Raw genomic sequence first — 18,898 nt, forward strand, 5'->3', positions numbered from 1 at the left:
TGGGAGCATGGCCACTGCATCACTATTTGGTTGCAAGGCATCAGCCAACATACTGTGAGCAATGTAGGCAATTATATAGAAGACCAGTCTAAAGGGAAAAAATAAAGTCTCTGCACTGGGAAAGTGTGAGACAAATATGACAAAAACAAAACAAAACAAAACGAGGCCCTATTTAGTTGGAGTGGTGCTGTGCAATTTGCTTAGCTTAAGATATGATCCAATCCTATTTGCATATCTCTTAAGATTTGGTCACTATTTTTGTAAGCCTGTCCCACAGCTCCTTGTCTGAGTCAGTTTTGCTTTTAAAACCAGCAGTGATTGCCACTGGTCATTAGGCAGAGCAACCAGCCATCTAAAAAAGTATATTAGCTAGAGTAATGTGCTTCCAACTGGCCACCTAGGAAAACACACAAGGGAAAACTCCTGTAATCTTGGGCCACTATCCATAGCATCCTGCAACATTGCAACAACAGTGAAAGTAATCCAGAAGGTGATGGACACTGAGCTGAGTATGCGAAGCATCAATATGTGAGCACCTAGGTACAGTTCTGCGATGGGATGGGATGAATAATCTTGGAGAAAGCATTGCTATATAATGGCATCTCACATGTAATGGGTTGTTCAAGTTCCTGGGAATGTGCTTTGGGCATTAAAGTCCTTACACACCCAGTACATAACCTTTAAAAAGTTATCAGCATCCATGCAGGAAGCAATACAGAGTATCTCCATATGGTTAACAAATAAAACAACAACAACAACAACAACTATTATTATTATTAGTTGTGTGTATTAGACACTTTCTGCACAAAAAGTGAGCCAAAAGCAACTCACAAAGTGAAACCAACATTAAAAACAGTCAAAACACTCTGACATAATTATGGCTATGAAACTTCCAGTTAGTTTCTTAAAGGGTTCAGAACTGAATCAGTGAGATTCCTAAAAGTGTTTTGCTACCCATAAAAAATGTTGCAGCAAGGGGTGGGCTCAGGACAACTTTTAATGATTGCTACCTGCACAATAGTTTGAAAATTAATTTGTAAGACTTATAAGAAGAATTATTTGTCTTGGAACACATTCTCCTATCTACTCCCTTCACCCAGCAGCCCACTTTCTAATCCACCCCTTTCCTCTGAATGTCTAGGACAGGGGTCCCCAAACTAAGGCCTGGGGGCCAGATGCGGCCCAATCACCTTCTAAATCTGGCCTGCAGACAATCCGGGAATCAGCATGTTTTTACATGAGTAGAATGTGTCCTTTTATTTAAATGCATCTCTGGGTTATTTGTGGGGCATAGGAATTCATTCATTTTTTCCCCTCCAAAATATAGTCTGGCCCCTTTGCTGACCCCTGGTCTAGGACTGACAAAATGAGTGGTTGAATCAATATCAGAGCAGGCATGGAGAGAGAGAGAGTTTAATCTTCTTCTCTCCTTTGCCATTGTCCTGGAGAAAAAAATCATTTTTTCTGAAGCTGCCATTTGAATTGGCAGGGGCACCCTCCAATGGTGCCTATGGGTGAGATCTTCCCAAAGCAAATTCAGGGGATGGGTTTTCCTCAGGAGAGTAGCAGCAGAGGAAAGGGTTAAATTCCTTGCCCATGCTTAATTACTTAATTACTGGTGTCCTCCTGCAGATGCTGTCTGCATTTTTAAAAACCATCATGTTGTGATGGGCCCTCAAGCAGCGGATCATTTGCTATCTGATCCTTTCAATGGGAAATGCCAAGGATTGAAGGTGGGACCTTCTGCATGCAAATGATGTGCTCAGCCACTGAGTTACTGTCCTCCCTAGTAAATGTTCATCAGAACTTAATGAGCGTGGGGAATTTCTTCCTATTTTTGCAAATATCACACTGCGGCGCTAGTACTTGTGATTCCCGGTTCGTTCATTTCCCCCAACCCCCTCCATCCCCTCTCCCTGCCGATGTTTCAAAGCAACACTACCTCAAATCCTACAACGAGGATGATGGATAAACGCAGGATCTCTCTGGGAGAATTAAAATGGAGGACCCTGCAGTATTAGAGTCTGAACTAATTGCTTTGATAACAGGAAGAGACCGTCTCTGGCCACAGCTGTCGAGAGGCAGAACTAAGCAGGTGGTGGGAGTTGGAGGAAAAGGAGGGAACAGATGTTAGCTACAAAATTTGGAACATCTCTACAGTCCACTTACAGTAGCCCAATTTCCATCACAGTACATTGTACAAATAATTAATCTGAACCACCCAGGCCCAGGAAAGAAAGAAATTATCAATTTGCATAGCACATGCTCGCAACAGAGAACCATTGATAATGCCCTGACTAGAACAAAGTAATTTCCCATGCTTTTAACAGGCTGTTGCTTTCCCTCTCTTGGCCACTTTTACTCGCAGTTTTCCCTCTTAGCAGAGGCAAAATAGTGTTGTGGCCATTTCACAAGGACAAAGTTCTGATGGACTTTTTGGTTCCCTTGAAAGATGGAGAATAAATTGGGCAAGCGTTCCAAAAAAATGAGGGAAGCTTCGTAGGTGAAAAATGCCAGGCTTTCATTCACATAGCACTTGTCCACAATAAAAAAAGAGTTTATAATGATCCTGCTAGGGGTCAAGCTATACATTAAATTGCTGGCTGCTTTCCTTTTTTTCAGAAAAAAGCAATCATCTGGGAGCCCAATTCAGACTGGGATAATGGTGGGAGGGGGAGGGGGAGAGAGAGAGGACAGGATTAACCCTTCCTAACAAGTTAATTCCTGCCAAAATTCACAACAAATTGCTATTTGCCCAGCACAGAAAGGGTTAAATTATTATTTCCCCATTGCATTGCCATCCTGATCTGAACTGGGTCCCTACACACAGCTGCTATCTTCCTTTTCTAATTTTTGAAAAAGCAGACAGCACTAAGAATGCTTTTTAAAAAATAATAATAGAAAGAAGTGTGCTTAACATACCAGGTGACTTGACTCTAAAACAAAGCAAATTTTCTTGCATCATCCATCTATTTCTTTCCATTTCTCCTCCCTCCCCTCTCTCTTGGCATGCTCTGCCAGTTTCAGACAGATGAAATTATTTGCAAGCGATTGTATTCTGAGAAATGGAGTGGCGATCCCTTTCTCCTCTGCCAATTCTATGTAGTCTAGGAAGCCAGAAGCATATTTTGTTGCACAAATGGACCACATTATAGCTCGTACTTAGGCCCCAAAGCAATGCAGCATTGAACTGAAAGAGATTTTCTCACAGTTAGGAAGCAAGGTGAATCCATTCATTTAGGCCAGGGATGGGCAACTCAATCAGTTTTGCAATCTGATTTGCAACATGAATCCCCATAAACTTGTTCTACCTTATTTCTACCGGTACATTAATCTACCTCTCTTAATTTAATTTAATTTAATTTATTGCAAGATCAAATATGTATTATAAACACATTTTCTCTCAAAATGCACATTTTCCCATAGTTCTCAAACCATGATCTATGTCAGAACATTTGAAATGTGTGAAAAAGGTGATGGGTAACAGAGTTCCCCTGGTCCATTTGGGCCAGAATTCACAAAAATCAAATTCATCAAGCAGCCTAGGTCAGGCTAAGCATTGTATACATACTGTATATGTAGACTTAATTAATAAGGGTCAAATTCAACATCACGCTAGGATGAACATTCAATCTGCGCAAGCATTTCCAGTTGCCAAATGGAATGACCCCCCTCTCCTCCCACCACATGCTATTTGGGGGGGGGGCTTTCCTGACTCCCCCCAGTCAATTTCAGGGAGTGCAGAGGGAGGAAAGCCCCAGGACTTGGACTTGTATATAATGGTGGTGGGGGGGTTGCATTCTTTCCTGGGAAATCTTCTGGTGGGTGGGGCCAGAGGCAAAAGTGAGCTGGCCAATAAAGGTGAATTTATAATTTACAGAATGCTAGTTTCTTCACACTCCCCTCTCTGTCCTCTGTCCAGGCAAGCACAAGCATGATCAGAGTTGAAGGACACATTCTAGCCAGGCAAAAATGCTCAAGAAGGGTACAAATCAGGGAACTTGGGGCTGTGCCATGGCCAGATGAGAGTCCCGAGGATCAGACACAGAAGCCTCAGGTCACCCCTGTTGTGAAAGAAGAAAGTAAATGCCAAAAGCCTGGCATTTACCTGCTCCAGGGTTCAGCAGCACACACTGCCATGGCTCTTACTCTCCTCTAGTGGCCCTCACTCTTCCTTATCTGCCAACACTGCTTTCAGCTTCCCCTTCAGTTTTGCATGTGTGTGCTTTGACCTGAAATCCATATAGTAATTCCACTGCTTTATCAGTTTGTATTTGGCTTTCAAAAAGACAAAAGAAAAAAGACAATAACAAAGCAGCTCATGGGATGCTTACCTTTTTGACCTCGTATTTAATGGCCAGCTTGATTCTGCTCAGACTTGGGCGATGATGCTCAGACCATGATTGCATGTTCACATCTCCATTCAGAATAGCCTCCACTTCTTCTGTGTCCCTGCAGAGATCCAGCACACCCACCACAAAATCCTTGCATTGCATAGATAACTTCCTATAATCATTCTAGTGAAACAGAGAAAAACAAACATTTTAAACATCGCAGCATGAATCTACTTGGTTCTACAGCCACCTACAACTTGAAGGCCACAATATACCTGTGTACAAACGTAATGTGTGTCATCTGATGAAGCACTTGCATGAGGACACATGAACGGGATTCTTCCTGTCTCACTACTGTGGTCCCCTGGGCCCCTGAAAAGTTTTGTCTTAAGTTCAGAAGACCCTCAGAAGCACAGCTTTCACCAACCTAGGGACCTCCAGATATTTGAGAGGCTCCTACAATGCTCTACAACTTCAATCAGCCCCTGCCAGCATTGACCCAGTTCACCAAAATGCCACCCCACATTATTTTCCCATTTAAACTGGATTTATTGGATTGTATCCAATGCTGCCAGGCCCTCCAAGTGTCCCTGTTTTCCAGGGATGTCCCTGATTAAGAGAAGCCAGCCCAGTTTCTGATTTGATCCCGGAATGTCCCACTTTTTCTTAGGATATCCTTATTTTCATTGGAGAAATGTTGGAGGGTGTGGAGTTATCTGACCCCCCGAACCATCTGAAGGCAATCCTGTATAGGGAAGATTTTTGATGTTTCATTATGTTTTTATATATCTTGGAAGCTGCCCAGAGTGGCTGGGGCAACCCAGTTAGATGTGTGGGGCATAAATAGTAAAATTATCATTATGGAATGGGACGTCCCTATTTTCATTGGAGAAATGTTGGAGGGTATGCACTGCGTGAGCAGCACTCACTCATGCAGTGGGCCCTCCCTCCCTTATGCCCACCTATTTGTCCCCCAACCCTCTGGAACAAATTTTGAGAGTCTGGTGGAGGCTGCAGGAGAGACGAGGTGTCGGCTCCATTGCACAAGTGGATTTCTGCTGTGAGTGGAACAGCAGTGTTGGATAAAACCCACTGTTTCTGCAGAAAATCCAATGAGTAAAAATATCCATAGAAATTGTAAACCTGATTTACACGGAGGTGAGGGGTGGGAATATGAGATGGCCTTTTGATAAGAATGATTTTGTATGAATGTTGTGAAACACTTGTACGCATTAGCAACACCAAGGCCACAATAAGGTGACTTGTAGGAACACCTTTCTCCCTAGTAGGTGTATTAAGGGTGGCATCCCTATTCATGAGCTGAGGTCGGGGTGTTAAGTGTGTAAGGTGACCCGGAAACTGCAATTAATCCAGAATGCGGCAGCTAGACTGGTGACTGGGAGTGGCCGCCGGGACCACATAACACCGGTCCTGAGAGATCTGCGTTGGCTCCCAGTACGTTTCCGAGCACAATTCAAAGTGTTGGTGTTGACCTTTAAAGCCCTAAACGGCCTCGGTCCTGTATACCTGAAGGAGCGTCTCCACCCCCATCATTCAGCCCGGACACTGAGATCCAGCGCCGAGGGCCTTCTGGCGATTCCCTCACTGCGAGAAGCAAAACTACAGGGAACCAGGCAGAGGGTCTTCTCGGTAGTGGCGCCCGCCCTGTGGAACGCCCTCCCGTCAGAAGTCAAGGGAATAAACAACTACCTGACATTCAGAAAACACCTAAAGGCAGCCCTGTTTAGGGAAGTTTTTAATTTGTGACTCTGTATTGTATTTTGATATTTGTTGGAGGCCGCCCAGAGTGGCTGGGGAGACCCGGCCAGATGGGCGGGGTATAAATTATTATTATTATTATTATTATTATTATTATTATTATTATTATTATTATTATTATTATCCTTGCAGCATGAAGTGGTAAACTCTGGTAAATATGTTCAATTCGTCATTAGTAGTTTACATGAACTTGTATTTTTGAGAAAGCAACATTCTGTACCTGAAATTACTTGAAAGGACAAGGAATGTTTGCTTCTGCAGACACACGGATATCTACCACTATGTTTTTTCCCCCCTAGAAGATACAAATATTTTACCAAGAAGAGTGGTAAACTATTAACAGTGTATACAATAAAAAGTTTGATCCCATGAATCAATGCTTCATTGCATGATACTTTGATTCATTTTTTTAAAAAGTAGGAAGTGAAAGAGTTATGGAAACAAGTCACAACCAGGCTTCCCTCTTGTTCCAAACTATGATTGCAACAAATACAAAGCACATAATTATTATACGATACAATCTGCATACAGATGTAGAGAATGTAGCAAGAATCCAAATTGCCCAAATAGGTTACAGGTGTTAAGGAACCATATTGTAGAAAGGTCAAACTGCCTCTTCCATATGTGCTAGTCTCAATTCTGTTCTGCAAATGTAAAGTCTTCTATATTGCAAATGACAAAGGTTTCCTGTTTATGACTAGCAATCATATTAGTCAGCATTGCTTAGTTTAGAGCATGATACAAATGGTTAATTCAAATAAAACAGTTGCATAGACTCATATAATCATAGAGCAGGAAGGTACCCCGAGGGTCATCTAGTCCAACTCCCTGTAATGCAGGAATCTCAGCTAAAGCATCCATGACACGTGGCCATCCAACCTCTGCACAGTAGCCAAAAAATCATTTGATGAAAATAAAAGAATGTGAGAACAAAGGTCATCCTAGTGGGGTTTAGATCATCAGAATGGCATGACGATGTACAGTAAAGATTCTACACAAGAGTCCTTCGAAGGAATAATCTAAGCTTCAATGCTATCCTACACACAGTTATCAGCAAACAAGTCCCATTGCATTCAACAGGGCTTACTTCTCATAGAGGATTGCACTGTTCATTTTTTTTTAATTATCTCCTAAATGTTACTCAGGCATAAAGGCACTGAACAGAATTCTCTTGCAAAGGCAGTTGTTTTGCAGGGTTGCACACTTAATTTAAGTAATTCCTCCCCTCTCTCATCATAGTTGATAGTCCATTCAGCAGAAACAGACTAGTGTTTGGATCATCACTACATAGATATGTGGCTTCTGACTGGTCAGACGTTCCCTGCCAGGTCATTGGTGTTAGTGGCCAGTCAGCAGCCACACCCTAGCATAAGGTGACCCCTGCCTCATGATGCTCACTGGTAAGGACACAGAGCACACCCCCTTCTCCACATGTGACCATTCAGACCATGTGCCCCCTCCCTATAAGTAATCTGTTTATGAGCCACCACTGCACATGGGGATGTAAAGCCCCAAACTGGAGACTGAGTAAACACAATGACATTCAAACAAGATTAAAGTTAATGTTGACGCAATGACAAAACCCGGATAGATGGTCCCAAACCAGCAAATACAAATGGCAGTCACAATATAAGCTCTCACAGCCTCGAGAGATCTTTTCAAATTAGCTTTGATGAGTTAATTAAATTCAGAGGCTCACATAATTAAGCAATCAACCAAAACCTAAGACAGCTAAACCTGTTTGTTGATGAGGTCATGAGTTGCTTTTCCTTACACTTTTCTGGATTCTTTGGAAGTCTTTCCAAGTGTCTGAAACAGTACACTCTTTCAGAGGATACCATTCCTAATAAATCTGCTTTGTATTTCCTTGTGCTGAGACTGGGTATATTTTTGTTGTTGTTGCTAGTATCTAAATTCACAGTTATGTATCCTGCTTCCTTCTGCTTGGTGTTTTTCACTGAGATTATTTGCAGAAATTTAGGAGGAAAATGGTGGCAACCCGTGTTGTGTAACAGGGATGGGGAGCCTGCGTACCTGTGGATGTTGTTGGGCTACAGCTCCCTTTATCCCTAAAACATTGGTCAGCTTGGTTGGGGCTGATGCAAATTCAAGTCCAGCAACCTCTGGAGATCCCATCCCTGGGTTGGAGCATTAGAAAGAAGGAGGGATGGTGCCAATGTGAGCTCTGTGGCTGTGTCCCCCCCCCCCCAAATTGTGCTAGGATGTTTGCATTCAGCTCCATGTTTGCATTGAGCTAGGGTGGAAAAAACAAGTGTCTGAGTGCCAAGTTGAGATAAGGGAAGAGCAGTAAGCTGAGCTCCATGGTTGTGCAATGCAGAGCACCTTGTGGTGAGCCTATTGTAGGAGGTAGAAGGTGATGCAGATGGTCTAGCTCGATATAAATACCTGCACTATTGATGTTGGAGTCATTGCCATTGGTGAGGGCTCTGTAGTCGCTGGTAAGTGTCTCTTCTGGTAGCTTCTCAAGGTTGCGCAAGAATCTCCATGCATCCCCCATACATTCAAGCTGCTCAACTGAAACATGAGTACTAGTGTTGACAAGTGTGTAGAAGAACTCTCATTTGAAGATTTCTTCTGAACACACTCCTCATTGTGAGCCTGACCCTCGTATTCAAATTGCCTCTTCTTGCAGTGCTTACATGGTGGTTCTTTGATAGCGGCATCAGCATCAAGGGCTTCTGCAGGCTCTTTTATGGTGATCACTGGCTTTCAGTATCTGGCTCCACTGAACAGAGGCAGAGAATAGCACAAAGAAAGGGGCAATAGATTCCTTTGATGATGAGGCTGCATCTGAAACTAATAGGCTGAGAGAATGACTGCCATGGAGTAGGAATAAAGCTTGTCAGTTCAGTGTAAGCAGTTGTGCCTGGACACCCTTTTTTGCCCCATCATATGGGTACCATTATATAACTTGGGTTGTGGCAGCCCTTTACCTTAATGTTGTTTTCCTCAAGCATCTTTAGAAAAAGTTCCATAAGCCCTTCTTTGGTTAATTCACGCATTGTTCTGAATTCTATGAAATATTCCTTTACAGAAATATTTATCCCCACCTTTGTCAACAAATCGTACAGGGATTTATATCCAGTGTGCAAACTAGTAGGACAGAGTAATACTTGGCTACGTACAGCCTGCTCTGTATGTTCTCTGACACTTCTTTGACCATAAAGACTATCAGTTCATTCTCAATGGTTTTCCCACAGAAGTGATCATTATGCTTCTTTGAAGATACACACCACAAATGCTCACCCATTACCTCATCACACTTGCCAAACAGCTGTACAAGCCATAGAAAAATTCAATTGTTATCTGAAGAGCTTATCTGAATATCCCCAGAATGCCAAGTTGTGTGCCACCAGGAACAGTATAATATCTATTAGGCATTTGACCATCCAGTGCTGAATTTTTTGGTTTATAATCCACTGATGTTCTGCATCAATACACTTGTTTGGTCTAAATCGGGCTTCTTTTTCTATCCAGTTGCAGTATGTAGTGAAACACTTGGGTGACCTTTCATGCTGTTTCAGATTGTCACTCAAGTGTTGGTCCTAGTACCCCCAAGTAAAGAACTGACAGTGGCAGAGCCGCCATTTGGAAATGTTTTGCAATAGAAGCAAAAAGCCTTGCTGGTACTCTCACAGTAGACAAGTCATCACCTAGTCACCTTCTCTCCATTGTCTAAAATATTTTCAGCAAAAACATTCAAGGAATGATGTTTGTTCTCATCAAGAGGAAAAGCCACATCCTTTTGGCCACAATGCAGGATCAGAAGTACTACTATTGATAGGTGTAGCAGGCTGGAGTTCCATTATTATTATTATTATTATTATTATTATTATTATTATTATTATTATTATTATTATTTTCAGAAGGCCTCCCATTGGAGGTAGAGCTCCCACCATCTTCAACATTAATCATCTACCCTGTCCTTCTTGAGCACTACCACATTCAAACTATCACTGCTTCAAGAATCCACTTCTTCAGAAGGCTGAAGGATCTTCTTCATGCTACCTGCATCTTTATGCAGCTTCTTCTGTTACTGTGTTTTGCGTTTTTTGTCCTGAAGCCCAGATGACTTTTTAGAAGACATTTTCATAAATATCCCAGTCAATGCACTTATATAAACACCACACTATGTAGGTGGCATCTGTCACAAATGCAGTCGGGGCAATGCCAAACTGCCCCAGACTCCAGGCACTTGTGCTACAAAACTGGTTGGCATTCAAAGCAGTTGCCAGGTTGGTCATGTGGTTACTACAACTATATTTGAGGCAATGGTAATTTTCAAAGTATAAGTTTGAAGTTCTTTAAAGAAAAGGCTACAAGGGAAGAACACTGAAGAAGTTACAGCTTGGGCAACTGTAGTATATGGTGAGACTGTTGCTTAAATACTAGCTATACCACTTCACCTTGCCAACAAAGGTCCGTATAGTTAAAGGTATGGTTTTCCCAGCAGTGATGTATGGAAGTGAGAGCTGGACCATAAAGAAGGCTGATCGCCGAAGAATTGATGCTTTTGAATTATGGTGCTGGAGGAGACTCTTGAGAGTCTCATGGACTGCAAGAAGATCAAACCTATCCATTCTGAAGGAAATCAGCCCTGAGTGTTCACTGGAAGGACAGATCATGAAGCTGAGGCTGCAATACTTTGGCCACCTCATGAGAAGAGAAGACTCCCTAGAAAAGACCCTGATGTTGGGAAAGATTGAGGGCACAAGGAGAAGGGGACGACAGAGGACAAGATGGTTGGACAGTGTTCTTGAAGCTACCAACATGAATCTGACCAAACTGCAGGAAGCCGTGGAAGACAGGAGTGCCTGGTGTGCTCTGGTCCATGGGGTCACGAAGAGCTGGACACGGCTAAACGACTAAACAACAACATACCACTTCAAAAGAGGGCCTACTTCTTGCAGCTGAGGAGGGAGTGCTGGTACTCAGGATGGAGAGCTTGCAGCAGGAGTCATTTTGTTTGTGTGCTGAACATAATAATGAATAAAGGCCTACAGCTCCATGAGAGTCATCCTTTGAGAGCCACCCACACCATTGGGATTCTAGAACTGCAGCAGGAGTGCCCCGAAAGCAGAGCAGCAAACAGGAAGTAGCTTAATCTGGGCCATTTTCATAGGCATTGCTAGGGAGAAGCTGGGGAGTAGCAGGCCTCCTCTCTTGGAAGCATTGGCACAAGGCTATAACTTTGCATTGGCACAGCAGGACCTAGTTCTATTTGCCTGGGATGGCAGCCCTGAATGTTAAGCCAATCATTAATTATCATGGAAAATGGGGTATGAGAATGTTGATAGATGCTAAAAAAATTCTCTATTTATAAACTCACAAGATTTCAAAATATCACTCAAAGCCACATGTTTGCATCATTTGACTAGGAGTAATGTGAAGTAGCTCAGAGCATCTTCCCTTGCCTACATTTCTTAGAGCATCCAGCTTTATAAATAATGCTGAGTGGTTTATTAAATTTGACAGCATTTCTGCAGGGAGAGTTGATAAAGATCACGAAAGGGCATGTGAGACAGAAAAGTGCCAAGCAACAAAGTGTTGTTATGCCATCCAAGAGATCAGCCTTAAGACCCTGCAGGCCCCCAGCTTCTTAAGTAACATCTGAAAATACAGCTTAGGACAACATTACATGAAACAAGCGGGCATGGCTGTTGTAAAGCCACAGAGGTGTTTCTGCTGATGTGAATGCAAATAATATATATACTGCATCACAAGGATCGCATAATGTATCTGAACCAAGTGAATGGAAGCATTATGCTCTTAGCCAGTGTGTGTAGCAAATAGAGTGGAGACCCAGGTTCAAATCCTTGTTCAACCACACAGGGCCACCACAAGACATTTTGCTGCTGGAAGCAAAGGACAAGATAGACATTTCACTTACAGAAGCTGAGTAGATTGGTCACTGAATCTTATTTCACCAGCACTGCCTGCTTCCCATCATCTGACACCTAAAGCAGACTCCTCACCCTGCCTAATGGTAGTGCTGGCCCTGAAGTTCACTTGGCATCTTTGGGCTAGTCACTCTCTGTCATCCTAACCTACCTCAGAGGGTTATTGTGAGGATAAAATAGAGGGTGTGAACAGTTCTGAGTTTCTGGAAGGAAGGACATGATAAAAATGTAACCAAGACCACCATTTTGAGTGTGAAGTACTGGCTAACAGTATAATCTTAACCATGCCTTCTCGGAAGCAAGTCCTGTTGAATTCAATGGGGCTTACTCTCAAGTAAGTGGCATTAGGCTTGAAGCCTAAGTTAGAAATTCAGGTCTGATGGAAATGCACAAAAGTTACTTCAGTTCTGGGCGAGTCTGCCTGCCAGACAAATCAACTTACAATCACAGAAGTAAGGCGAGTCCTTCTATAACGAAGTGGGGTCCTGACTTGTTGCCAATTGTGAGCTTGTGGAGGCAGGAGGGGGGGGGATAGGGAGAGGACAAAAAGAATGTGGAAGCCTTAAATTCAACTTGTAGACTCACTTCTAAGACCAAGATTGCAGGGTGAATGTGTTTGCCAGGTGCCACAGATAAACAGGCCACCCACCTAGGATTCTTCAATAAAGGAGCAATGGATTTATACTATTTTTTAAAAAAAATAGAAAGCCATGTTATGTTTTGAAAACAGGCACATCAAAACACATTGATAGTTTTGATGAAGATTCAGATCTGTATGTGCTTCAAGTCCAGCAGAAGTAGAGGTTAGGTGGTGAACGTTTTGGAGTAACTGGAGGAAAACTTAACAATGCTTCTGATTACTATTATTTACTATAGAACAGGATCCACATAGCAGAAATAACCAGAACATTGTTTTCTTTTGTACAAAATGTACAATATCAATTTTACAAAACTCAGCCATAATAAAAGGTTTTCAAATTAGTCATTTCCTGCTCCTTTTGACCCCCTTTTGCATGTGGAGATAAAAACGCCTAATTTTGCTGTTTGGAAAAAGCGACTGGCACTTGCCATTCATTGCAATTTAGCTGAGTACCTTGTAATTATCTGCTGATTATGTTCTAAATGAACTCTGTAATGCCTTTACATCTGTTCAAAGCCGCACACATTTTCTCGATTCAGAAGGAGCTGAAGGAACGTTGCTACTTAATATCGGTTAGAAGGAATACAATGAGAGCAACCAGTCTACCTTGGCTAATTAATGAAAGAAAAACAGCTTTTTTAAAAAATGAGATAACTCAACGGATTGAGAGGCTGTCAGTGAAAACAGTGAGAGAAAAAAATGGTACACTTGCTCTTGACAGCTGCTTTCTTCTGAGATGTGGCAGAGATCTAGCAGTGGGAGGTTGGGAGTAAGATCCGTGCACCCCTGCATTAGGTTAGAAAGGAGTGCGTACACTTTGCCAGTCACAGATTCTCTTTTTTTTGTGTTCCACTGACTAGACATAAATCTGTGGAAATCAGCAGGCAGCAATTCTTAAGCGTGGAGTCAGTGTGATATGCACTTCCTTTACATAAGAAGAGCAATATATTGGGGGGGGGGTTAAATTCACAGCAGTAGTCACCCATGATAAATCTATCCTCCTTGGTTTGCTGAGTTAACCCCCAGGCAGTGGCAGCACTTAGGATTTTAGGGTGTCATTGGTCTGTCCAACTCAACAAGAAAATCAAAGCATGGAAGCAGTCTTCATTTCTACTGAATTTGGACTCATTTGAGACTGGGGGGCGGCTCTCTTTTCCAATACAGAAAGCATTTTATGGCCTTTTGTGCCCAGGACCCCACAAGGAAGTGTCAAGGCATGAGTTTGGTTTACCGGGCAACATGCAAGAAGGAAGGAGCAGGTCCTGTTGCTTTCTTCCTAAAGTTTCACATAGGTTGTCAAGTTCTGACCCAACTACCCCTGCAAATACTTTTGAATAAACAAATACAGGCCTTCTCCTTCCTTCGCACCAGTTGGTCTTACCAAGCAGTGTGGTAGCAGTTACTGACCACAATGTCTTTCTGTTTTCAGTAGGCATGCTACAGAGGAAAGCTTCAGACAGCCATCTTCACCTCCCAGCATCCCACATGGGTCCAGAAGTGCATCACTCTGGGATCCAAAGATGGTAGGTGCGACTGTCTGGATCTTTGCTCTGCAACACGCACCCTCTCTTAAAATAAAAAATGACATTGTGGATGGCAGTTACTGATGGAGTGTGGGATTTTTTTTTGGGGGGGGGGGGTTGACCGAGGCCTCCCAGACCTGTGTCCCATTATCTGGCTCGAAAGGCACCACTGAATGCCAGTGCAAGGAAAAAAAACCCGTTTATCTTGACTTCCTTGCCAGTTTTCCAAAGAAACATATCGTTTCAAATATCTCAAGTGCTTATAAATATTTGCCAAACTGCCTTAAGATGAAATATGTGTAGTATGCTTGGCCAAATTGGATTTCCTTCCACTTATTTATTTTGCCTATGAGTTGCCATATGTTTGGAAAGCAGTCAAGTACTGAGTCTGCCTGCAGGAGAATGGGCAAGAGTAGAAAACTGCTCTGCATAAGACAAGAGAGGATTGGGAGAGCACTGATCATTTTTGTTACATGAATATCTACCTTCAACTATGAGGGTCATTTGTGAAGTCTAGCAGGCCAGAGAGCAGGAGCAAGCCATCATGTTTAAGGTAGATAGGGTGAAAATGCTTGCCAACTTTAGTTGGAGTAGGACAATTATTCAAAGCAGGGATGTTCAATTATGCAGACAGCTGCAGATTGACTTAGATCGAGGTTTGCTCTCTACCACTGTAAGTCTTGTCTTTTCTGCTATGCCTTCAACCTCCAGACAAAAATAGGAAAGGGATAGGTTAGTTGGTGAGCACCCACCACCAGGATTCGTGGCAGGAAATGGCACTCCAATTACCATTTGCTAACAGGGCTTGTTCCAGGGTGCACAGAGGCTGGGCAAACTGCCATTTGCTCTTCCACCCAGTGGGCTTACTGTGATGGTGTACTGAGCAACAGCACTGACACAATCCATAGTGGGCACCTTTGAGCCGCCAATTATTTTGACATTCCCTGCATTGAATTGTTCCAGGACATAGTGATGATGTCAAAATGGAACATTCCTCTCTGTCTGCTTCTCCATAATTAGGAGACACAGAACAGAGACTGGTGGACAGAGGCAGCTCAAGGCCCCTCTTCAGGCAATTACAACCAGCAACTGCTTAACTGCATCAGGCTTATTTGCCAGTGACAAGGAGGCCTGCTGTTGGACCTTGCATCAGCTGCAATGACCCACAAGATACTCTGTGTGACCAACATGTACTGTCAGATACACCCAACTTTTTTTGGTGGCCATGGCAATCACTGGGTTCAGGTAACAGCCCTACTTTCACTTTACAGAAAATATTGAAATGTAAATAGACCAGCTGTCCCAGTGGCAGAAAAATAAGCTTTGTACTTTCCCCTTCCATATTTCCAGCCTTAATTTGCATTTTAATTATATTTCTCGGTGAGTCTGAGATCATTTGAAAATACTGCTGACAACTGTTGAAACTATATTCTCCATATGTATTCTCTGTACAGTGGTACCTCAGGTTACATACGCTTCAGGTTACAGAATCCGCTAACCCAGGAATAACGCTTCAGGTTAAGAACTTTGCTTCAGGATAAGAACAGAAATCGTGCTCTGGCGGCGCAGCGGGAGGCCCCATTAGCTAAAGTGGTGCTTCAGGTTAAGAACAGTTTCAAGTTAAGAAGAGACCTCCAGAACGAATTAAGTTCTTAACCCGAGGTACCACTGTATCTACTTTGAACGTGCTGAATGCAAAGCAGATTGGAGAAACTTGTTCCTCCAAATTTTATAGATAATTTGAAGGTCCTGTTGTAAATGCCTGCCTAAGCAGGAGGAAGCCAACAGAAGAAAAGATAGCTTTTCTTGTAGGTACATTTATGTATTTGTTTACAGTACTATATTTATGGAACCACCCTAAAAAAAGAAGTTCTTTGGGCAGCTCACAAAACAGAATACATTAACATATAGTTTTTATTGTTTTATATTGTAACAATTTATTTTTTAAAAAGAAAAACACCCTGAAATCCAGTTAAAACACTTTTAAAGACACAATTTAATGCCAAAAGGCCCAGACTGTGAACCATAAGGGATTAGATAAATTGGATGAATAGAAAAGTATTTACCTGGAACTGAAAATGCTATTAAGATGGCTCCAGGTGAACTTCTGCTAGTTCTTCATTCATCCTTTCTTTTTAGATCACCCTTCAATGGAGGTTCCTAGGGCGGTGCCTAGTTTATTATTAAAATCTCTTTAGAAGCACTTTTATCATTTCGGTGCTGCATAAAGACTTCCTTGTTTTGGCCAGGCATTTTCAACATTTCAGCATATTAATTATTATTTGTTGGTGATAGGTTAAGCTGTTCTGTTGATTTAGTTTAATTGTTTAAATGTGGTTTATGGTCTGTATTTTGTTTTACGTGATTTCATGCATTCTGTGCCCTCCCCTGGTGTCTATTGAGATGCAAAGCAGGTGACATGCATTCTAAGCCAAGTCCTCCCTTAAGCAGCTGCCCTTGAGATGTTGTTCTGCAACTCCTACCAAGCTGGACCATTACCCAGGCTAACTGGGGCTAATGGGAGCCCAGCAACCTCTGAAGAGAACCTGGTTGTTCTAAATACAAGCGTCCTGAAATAATAGGAGTTTTTTGGAGCTCCTATAAGCTTCAAACAAAAAGCAAAACTGCATTCTAAAACGTCACTAATTCTATTAGATTTTTAAACATATTCAACACCTCACCATTCTTATACACACAAGAGATAGGAATATCTTGAGGTTTATGAGGCAGTTTTATAATGAAAGCCACTTCTTGGTTGTTAAGGTGTTTGTCACCACACCACTCTAATCTGAATTGGCTTTCAATTCCACATCACAACTAATCCACATGCCTTTGATTCTCCGGCTAATTAGAATGCTTTTCTCTCTTATAGATATCTCCAAGCATATTTGTGTGTTTATGCTAAAACACCTGTTTTTAGCCGATAAACGTCAGTCTCCAGATATCAGGCTTAAGCTGTGTAGAGTGCATTAGGCAAGCACTCCGGTATGTAAAGATCGAACAAATCTCCACATTCATTGAGCATAATTCATTTTGCATCTCATGCACATTATACCATTAAAAGAGCACAAAGCGGGAGTGTTCTCCCCTTGGGGCCTTGTATCATCCATTCTGCTAACTGTCAGGACTTCCTGGGTTGTTTTCAAGATACATAGAAATATCCACCTTTCCTTAAAAAGGAAAAGTGTGCTTCTTCGTAGTGAATAAATGCCTGGAGAAAAAGATTAATGATTCACCTGAGTTATAGAAGCACGGTGATTTAATAGGAATTGTGGCTAAGTTTGCAGGATGCAAACTTTAGCAGGACGCGAGTTAACCACAGAGCCTAGGGTTTGCCGATTAGAAGGTCAGCGGTTCGAATCCCTGCGACGGTGTGAGCTCCCGTTGCTCTGTCCCAGCTCCTGCCCACCTAGCAGTTTGAAAGCATGTCAAAGTGCAAGTAGATAAATAGGTACCGCTCCAGCGGAAAGGTAAACAGCGTTTCTGTGCGCTGCTCTGGTTCACCAGAAGCAGCTTAGTCATGCTGGCCACATGACCTGGAAGCTGTACGCTGGCTCCCTTGGCCAATAAAGCAAGATGAGTGCCGCAACCCCAGAATTGGACACGACTGGACCTAATGGTCAGGGGTCCCTTTACCTTTACATTTACTTGCAGGATAATATATGACTCTCCAACTTAACAGTAGCTCAGGGATAGGGAACCTGACTTACACCTAGTCAGCCCCAGCCAGCATGGCCAATGGTCAGGGGAGATGAACGTTGTAGCCCAACAACATCAGGGAGGCCACAGGTAGGTAGTCATTACATGATTTGTCATTCCAGATGATTCACACACGCGCATATACGAACATGTTTATCCCATATTTCATGATGAGATACCTTTGAATCTGAGTTGCAGTCATGAACTGCTTCCATAAAGGAAAAGGTTGTGTGACATGAAAACCATTTGTAGTATTTGATCTGTGGCAGTTGATTCAGACCATCACAGGATCAAAATAAGTGTAGACATGTGTGAAGTCATGTTCAGAGCAAAACTGGTGCAGTAGTAGTACAGTCAAACCTCGGTTCCCAAACACCTCTGTTTTGGAATGTTTCAGCTCCTGAACGCCACAAACCCAGAACATCCGACGCAGCTTCCGCTCGAGTGCAGGAAGCTCCTGCAGCCAATCGGAAGCCGCGGCTTGGTTTTTGAACATTTCAGAAGCCGAACAGGATTCCAGACTACATTCGACAACCAAGGTTTGACTGTACTGAAAATGTTCCCTCAACACATGTGCCACCATATTGCATATATTAGTGGTCAGTTGTAGAAGGCCCTTAAAAGTTCAGTGTGTGAATTGTGTATCAGTCACTACACCACTTAAATCAATGTGATGGCAAGTATACGCCAACCTTGAATTTCAATATGCAACTAAGGATGCAATTCTATACACACTTGCCTGGGAATAAGTCCAATTATTGGCCTCCCTTTCTCAATTCTAAAGAAGTCTACTTCCTGCCTGAGACTACAGCAGAGACAAATGACGCACTAGGCAGCAAACGGTTCTCTAAACTATGCTGATATATATTTTTCTGCAATGAATTTTGCTCTCAAAAGTGACCATTTTAATTTCACAGCCTCAAGTCCCTGAACCCTGCATGGAGGAAAAAAGGCCCTTCATATACAGCTCAGTTCTTAAGAGAATCCACAGTCTATAGACTT

General features: G+C 42.5%; 1 protein-coding gene across 3 annotated transcripts in view; it reads right to left on the reverse strand.

The window, feature by feature from the left end:
• TRPC7 (transient receptor potential cation channel subfamily C member 7) overlaps positions 1-18,898 on the reverse strand; it is a 96,764-nt gene that overhangs the window by 56,110 nt on the left and 21,756 nt on the right. For all 3 annotated transcript variants that reach the window (XM_033140151.1, XM_033140150.1, XM_033140149.1), the window contains exon 2: positions 4,335-4,517. In XM_033140151.1, the coding sequence (XP_032996042.1) occupies positions 4,335-4,517 (183 nt within the window). The remainder of the gene's footprint in view (positions 1-4,334; positions 4,518-18,898) is intronic.

Source organism: Lacerta agilis, chromosome 2 (assembly GCF_009819535.1).
Source record: "Lacerta agilis isolate rLacAgi1 chromosome 2, rLacAgi1.pri, whole genome shotgun sequence".
In the NCBI taxonomy this organism is placed as follows: domain Eukaryota; kingdom Metazoa; phylum Chordata; class Lepidosauria; order Squamata; family Lacertidae; genus Lacerta; species Lacerta agilis.